The following is a 7,500-nucleotide window of genomic DNA, read 5'->3' as shown; positions in this document are numbered from 1 at the left end:
ATATGTATATATATATATATATATATATATATATATATAAAATCTCTTTATACATAGTATCAAAACCTCAACGAGGAAAGATTTTTTACAGTATATTCTATTTCTATTTTCTTCCCCAGCATCTACAAGAAAGGGGAGCGCATCGCCACGGAGGTGACCCATGACGGCAACATCACCCGCGCGAGGGCAGAGGTCGAGGTCACGCCGGTGGACAACGAGGCCAAAATAGTGTGCGAGGTCACCAACCCCGCTACTAAGACCCCGCTGGCAACGTCGGCAGCGCTCACCGTGCTCTGTGAGTGGTTCTTTGCGTTCACTTTCGTTCGTTCACTGTCTCTTGTAAATGATCATTTGCGTTCATTTTAGTTCCCTTTTTGTCTCTTGTAAGTTGTTATTTGCGTTTACTTTAGTTCGTTCACTGTCTCTTGTAAATGATCTTTTGCGTTCATTTTAGTTCCCTCTTTGTCTCTTGTAAGTGGTTCTTTGCGTTCACTTTCGTTCCCTCTTTGTCTCTTGTAAGTGGTTCTTTGCGTTCACTTTCGTTTGCTCACTGTCTCTTGTAAGTGGTTCTTTGCGTTCACTTTAATTTGTTCACTTTCTCTTGTAAGTGGTTATTTGTGTTCACTTTAATTCCCTCTTTGTCTCTTGTAAGTATTTTTTTTTTTTTTGCATTCACTTTAATTCCCTTTTTGTCTCTTGTAAGTGGTTCTTTGCGTTCACTTTAGTTCGTTCACTGTCTCTTGTAAATTATCTTTTGCGTTCATTTTAGTTCCCTTTTTGTCTCTTGTAACTTGTTCTTTCGTTCACTTTAGTTCGTTCATTGTCTCTTTTGTATATGATCTTTTGCGTTCATTTTAGTTCCCTTTTTATCTCTTGTAAGTTGTTCTTTCGTTCACTTTAGTTCATTCACTGTCTCTTGTAAGTGGTTCTTTGCTTTCACTTTAATTCCCTCTTTGTCTCTTGCAAGTTGTTCTTCGCGTTCACTTTAGTACGTTCACTGTCTCTTGTAAGTGGTTCTTTTCACGCACTTTAATTCTGTCATTGTCTTTTGTAAGTGGTTCTTTGTTCTCTCCTTCCCATTTCTATATACTTTTTCCAATTTGCTCTCAGTCATCATGAGTTGTTGTTGTTGTTTTTTCACCAACCATTCTCTGTAAGTGGTTCTCGACACTCACTGTCTTGCCTAAGTGTTTCTCCCCTTACAAATACTTCCTTTACAAGAAAAAGAGGCAATGTTAACACTCTCCTTTGATAAACGTTTAAGTCTAATACATTATGAATAATTAGCAAACACTCTACGGTGAAAATACAATAAACAAAACCCAAAGCACAAAGAATCCATGAAAGTTAAAGAAAACAGTTTCAAAATTCCTCATGGATTTCGTCTTCACGTCATTAAAAAAAACAAAAAAACAAAAAAAACTATTTCCAACCATTAACTAAAGATAAAAAAAAAAAAATCCGCGGGAACAGCAGGTCCTTTGTTGAATATCCCCATTGATTTTCTTCTCTCTCTCTCTCTCCCTTGTTTTATCACTAATCCTCTTTCTCTCCTCCGTTCGGGTCCCATATGCCTCGCTCTCCTTATTAACGGACGGTCATTCACAACAATCCTTAGTGCTGATCCAATTTGCCGTGATAATAGGAGGGAAATATGGGGAAACACTTACTGTCCGGATCATTAGAGTCAGGGTTAGTTCCTTAGTTCCTCGGTGGCCGCGAGACCCAGATGTCTTTTCCCACAACACCATTTCCTCCTCTTCTTCTTCTTCTTCTTCTTCCTCTTTCTCTTCCTTCTGTTCCGTCTCCTCCTCTTCGACCTTCTTTTCTTCCTTCTATTCCTCCTCCTTCTTTTCTTCCTTCTATTCCTCCTCCTCTTCCTCCTTCTCCTCATCCTTTCCTCCTCTTACTTCTCCTGTTTTTTGTTTGTTTGTTTTTTCCTTATCCTCCTCCTCCTACTCCTTTTTCTCCTCCTACTTTTACTTTGTCTTTCCTTCCCCATCTTTCTCCTCCTCCTCCTCTATCTCCTCCTCCTCCATCTCCTCTTCCTTTTCCATCTCCTCTTCCTCCTCCATCTCCTCCTCCCCCTCCATCTCCTCCTCTTCCACTTCCTCCTCTTTTCCCTTCTCCTCTGTTTCCTTCACCTATTCACCTTTTCATTCCCCTCCCCTTTTTCCTGCTCTATACCTTCCCCCTCTTACCTTTCTTTCATATTTCCTCCACTTTTTCCTCCTCTTCCTTCCTTTTCTCTTCCTCTTCCCCCTTCCTTTTTCTCTTCCTCCTCCTTTTCCTTGTATTTCATTCTCGTTTCTTCCTCTACCTTCTGTTTATCCTCCTCTTCTCCTTCCTTCGCCTCTTCTTTCTTTCTTTCTCCCCCCCCCCCCCCCATTCTCTTCTTCCTTTTCTCCTCCTCTTCTCCGCTTCAGTTTCCTCCACCCTCCCTCCATCATCCTTTTCTCCACAACATCAATCTAACACCCCTTTCTTCCCCCTCCCCCCTCCCCCCCCCTGCAGTCGCCCCGTGGGACGTCACCGAGACCGCCGTCCCCGCCACAGTAGAGGAAGGAGAGGTCGTGACGCTCACCTGCGAGACGTCCCCCTCACTCCCCCCCTCCAACGTCAGCTGGTCGTCCGAGGGGGCTCCTCTGCAGGGGGACGTCAGTGAGAGGTCTCCAGGTGCCTTTGGGGGTACGAAGACCAGGTGAGTTTGTGGTTGTGTTTCTTTGGGTGAGAGGTAGAGGGGAGGGGAGGGGAGATATGCGAGGGGGGGAAAGAGGGGAGGTCAACCAGAATGGAAGGGTGGGAGATGGAAGAGAGGGGAGATATGTGGCGGGAGAAAGAGTGGAGGTCAACCAGAATGGAAGGGTGAGAGGTAGAAGAGAGGGGAGATATGCGAGGGGGGGAAAGAGGGGAGGTCAACCAGAATGGAAGGGTGGGAGATAGAGGGGAGGGGAGATATGCGGCGGGGAGAAAGAGGGGAGGTCAACCAGAATGGAAGGGTGGGAGGTAGAGGGGAGGGGAGGGGAGATATGCGGCGGGGAGAAAGAGGGGAGGTCAACCAGAATGGAAGGGTGGGAGGTAGAGGGGAGGGGAGGGGAGATATGCGTTAGGAGAAGGGGTTTATATCAATCAGAATGGGAGGAAAAGGACGTAAATAGGTTGAAAAGGAGGTTGTAAGATGTCTTCGCGGGTATCGAGAGTATGTGAGTCTGTGGTTGTGTTTCCTCGCGTGAGAGATAGAAGGGGGAGATATGCAATGGGAGAAAGAAAGGATGTTCAGCCAGAATGGAAATGTCCAGAAGAAAAGTGGACAGACAGTATGGTCACAAGGTGTTTTCGACTGTACGAAGACGAGGAGAGTTTGAGTGCTGTGTCCTCTCATGTGAGATATAGAATGGAGGGGCGGGAGTATGAAAGAAAAGTGGGAGAGGAAAAACCGTGACTTTTGGGAGGGGTGAGTAAGGAATTTCTTGGGTCCTAAAAACGAAATGGGAGGAAGGCAAAAAAAAAAAAATTAAAACCGGGAAGAAAGACAAGTTTCTTTATGTAGAGACCGAAGTAATAAAACGAAAAAAAAATATGCTTAAGGGAAGGCGATGAGGGGGGAAAAGAGGGAAACATAAAGAGGAGCTGGAGAAGTAAGTATATCGGATGCAAATAGGGAACACGAACAAGAGGAATAATGCCTCGAGTCAACCATGAAAAAAGTCTGTTAGTGTTCGCTCGTTGCTTTCATTACCAAGTTGACTTCATTTTCCTCGGCTAAAGCACCTGTAGTTGCCATGACAACCCAAGGACGGCGATCGCCAGACGAAGAGGAAAATGAAGCTCCACCTCCGAAAATGAACCATGAAAGAGGACGATATAAAAGTAAAATGGGTGGACTGACCGATAAAGAATGGTGTAAAAAACAAAGTGAATTGTAAGAGGAATACGAAACTGCAAAAGAAGAAAAAAACTAGAATTTCACTTATTTCATATAAACAACAGGAACGTTTATCGCGAGAGAAGCCAAAACAATACATGTTATTTTCTAATTTGATGGAAATACGCAGTAACAAACACCAGTAATCCTTTGAAAAGCTCCGTTGGCTCCACTCAGAATTAATTACCAATTCAAGAGGATCATTTACAATGGAAAATACCCTGTGATCTTCCTGTCAAAGGGTTGAAAGAGATAGAAAAAAAAAATATTCGAAAACAAACAGAAGGTGTTGGTTTTTGCAAGACGTTGGTATAAATAATGGGAAAACTCTACGGACAAAACCCCGCATTTAACTATAAAAAAACATCACTGAACTACACATAATATAGATTTGTTTACTATTTACGTGTCTCAGAGTGTAATTGCTCGTATTTATAATACAAGCAAATTCATTCATGGCCTTTCGTTTTCGCTGTCTTCCAACAGGTCGGAGTTGCAACTGACAGCGACAGCAGAAGATAACGGAAGGTTGTTTACCTGCTTGGCTGACAACGGCATCAGGCCCTCGGTCAAGAAGGACATAACGCTCCATGTTTTACGTAAGTTTTCACAGCGATTTTAATAAAATTCGTCTCTGGAGCAATATCATATATTTTATTACTATCATCATTATTATCATTATTATTATTTTTATTACTACTTTCATTGTCATTACTTTAATTATTATTACTACCATTTTTAGCATCATCATAATTGTTAGTATCGTTATCAATATTATTGTTATATTTATTATGGTTATTTCTATTGTATCATTTTTATCATTAATATCATTATCATTACTATTGTTATTATTATTATTATTATCATCATCATTATCATCATTATTCATATCGTTATCACTATTCTCATTACCATTACTGTTACCATTGTCTTTATTCTTATTATCATTATCATTATCATCATCAACATTAGTATCATAATTTGTGTCATTATCATTATTATCAATATCAGTGTCATTGTTGCTTTAACTATCATTTTTTTCATTATCCTTATTGTTGTTGTTACTATTATCATTACCATAATCATCATCCTTGTCATTACCATCATTATCATTATCATCATTATCATTACCATCATTATCATTATCATCATTATCATTATCATCATTATCATTATCATCATTATCAACATCATTATTAATATCATCAATATCATTACCATCTCTTTTATCAATATTGTTATCACTATCATCATTATTGTTATTATTACTGGTAGCATTATCATGATTTTCATTATCGTCATTATCATTATCATTCTATCATTATTAATGTTATCATTACAGGTATCATTACCAATTCACCATTATTGTTACCATAATTAATACTATCATCATTATTATCATTATTATCGTTACCACTCTCATTATCATTATTATTATCATTATCCTTTTTATTCCTGTTCCTGTTATCATTATCATTATCATTGTTATCATTATCACTTTTTTTTCTCTACTGCTATTGTCATCATTACTGTTTGAAAGAGACAGAGAGAGAGAAACGGGTAGAGGGAGAGAGAGAGAGAGAGAGAGAGAGAGAGAGAGAGAGAGAGAGAGAGAGAGAGAGAGAGAGAGAGAGAGAGAGAGAGAGAGAGAGAGAGAGAGAGAGAGAGAGAGAGAGAGAGAGAGAGAGAGAGAGAGAGAGAGAGGACAGAGACAGAGAGAGAGAGAGAGAGAGAGAGAGAGAGAGAGAGAGAGAGAGAGAGAGAGAGAGAGAGAGAGAGAGAGAGAGAGAGAGAGAGAGAGAGAGAGAGAGAGAGAGAGAGAGAGAGAGAGACAGAGATAGAGACAGAGACAGAGACAGAGAGAGAGAGAGAGAGAGAAGGGAGGGAGGGAGAGAGAGAGAGAAAGAAAGAAAGAGAGCTAAAGAGATCGAGAGAGAGAAAGAGAGAGAGAGAGAGAAGGGATGGAGGGAGAAAGACAAAGAGTAAAGGCCGAGGGGAAAGTACAGAGGACTGGAAAGATCAATCCTTATCATTATTCCTGTCACCTCTAAGGAGGCGACGCATTGCCGGACCGAGTGTGACAGCCAGACGTACGAACAGACAGACTGACGGACGAGAAGACGTGCGGATAGACAGACAGGCAGCCAGACAGACAATGGTACAAATAGGCAGACAGACACAGAGACGAATAGACAAAGAGAAAGACGAACAGACAGACAGACAGACGAACAGACAGACTGACGGACGAGAAGACGTGCAGACAGACAGGCAGCCAGACAGACAATGGTACAAATAGGCAGACAGACAGAGAGACGAATAGACAGACAGACAGACGAACAGACAGACATACAGACGTACGAACAGACAGACAGACAGACGAATAGACAAACAGAAAGACGAACAGACAGAAAAATGAACAGACAAAAAGAGAGACGAGCTGACAAACAGAGAGACAAACAGACAGCCAGAGAGACGAACAGACAAACAGAAAAACGAACAGACAGAAAAACGAACAGACAAACAGAGAGACGAACAGACAAACAGAAAAACGAACAGACAGCCAGAGAGACGAACAGACAAACAGAAAAACGAACAGACAAACAGAGAGACGAACAGACAAACAGAAAAACGAACAGACAAACAGAGAAACGAACAGACAAACAAAAAAACGAACAGACAAACAGAGAGACGAACAGACAAACAGAAAAACGAACAGACAGAAAAACGAACAGACAAACAGAGAGACGAACAGACAAACAGAAAAACGAACAGACAGCCAGAGAGACGAACAGACAAACAGAAAAACGAACAGACAAACAGAGAGACGAACAGACAAACAGAAAAACGAACAGACAGAAAAACGAACAGACAAACAGAGAGACGAACAGACAAACAGAAAAACGAACAGACAAACAGAGAGACGAACAGACAAACAGAAAAACGAACAGACAAACAGAGAGACAAACAGACAAACAGAAAAACGAACAGACAAACAGAGAGACGAACAGACAAACAAAAAAACGAACAGACAAACAGAGAGACGAACAGACAAACAGAAAAACGAACAGACAAACAGAGAGACGAACAGACAAACAGAAAAACGAACAGACCGACAAAAAACATGAGCAGACAGACAGAAAAACAAACAGACAGAAAAATGAACAGACCAACAGAGAGACGAACAGACAAACAGAGAGACGAACAGACAAACAGAAAAACGAACAGATAAACAGAAAAACGAACTGAAACAGAGAGACGAACAAACAGACAGAAAAACGAACAGACAGCCAGAGAGACGAACAGACAAACAATGTCACAATGAACTCAGTTCAGACAAACAGAGACACGAACAGACAGCCAGAGACGAACAGACAGACAGAAAAACGAACAGACAAACCGAGAGACGAACAGACAAACAAAAAAACGAACAGACAGCCAGAGAGACGAACAGACAAACAGAGAGACGAACAGACAAACAGAGAGACGAACAGACAGACAGAAAAACGAACTGAAACAGAGAGACAAACAGCCAAACAGAAAAACGAACAGACAAACAGAGAGACGAACAGACGAAC

General features: G+C 41.2%; 1 protein-coding gene across 1 annotated transcript in view; it reads left to right on the top strand.

Moving 5' to 3' along the window:
- LOC122267895 (nephrin) overlaps positions 1 to 7,500 on the top strand; it is a 60,992-nt gene that overhangs the window by 30,846 nt on the left and 22,646 nt on the right. Inside the window, exons 9-11 of the mRNA XM_086532514.1 lie at positions 120 to 295; positions 2,515 to 2,701; positions 4,412 to 4,524. Coding sequence (XP_086388640.1) covers positions 120 to 295; positions 2,515 to 2,701; positions 4,412 to 4,524 — 476 coding nt within the window. The remainder of the gene's footprint in view (positions 1 to 119; positions 296 to 2,514; positions 2,702 to 4,411; positions 4,525 to 7,500) is intronic.

This window comes from Penaeus japonicus, unplaced genomic scaffold (genome assembly GCF_977035675.1).
Source record: "Penaeus japonicus unplaced genomic scaffold, GWHDUDI00000001_assembly GWHDUDI00000037, whole genome shotgun sequence".
Taxonomy (NCBI): Eukaryota; Metazoa; Arthropoda; class Malacostraca; order Decapoda; family Penaeidae; genus Penaeus; species Penaeus japonicus.
The sequence above is the reverse complement of the archived record's forward strand: the minus strand, read 5'-3'. Positions and strand labels throughout refer to the sequence as shown.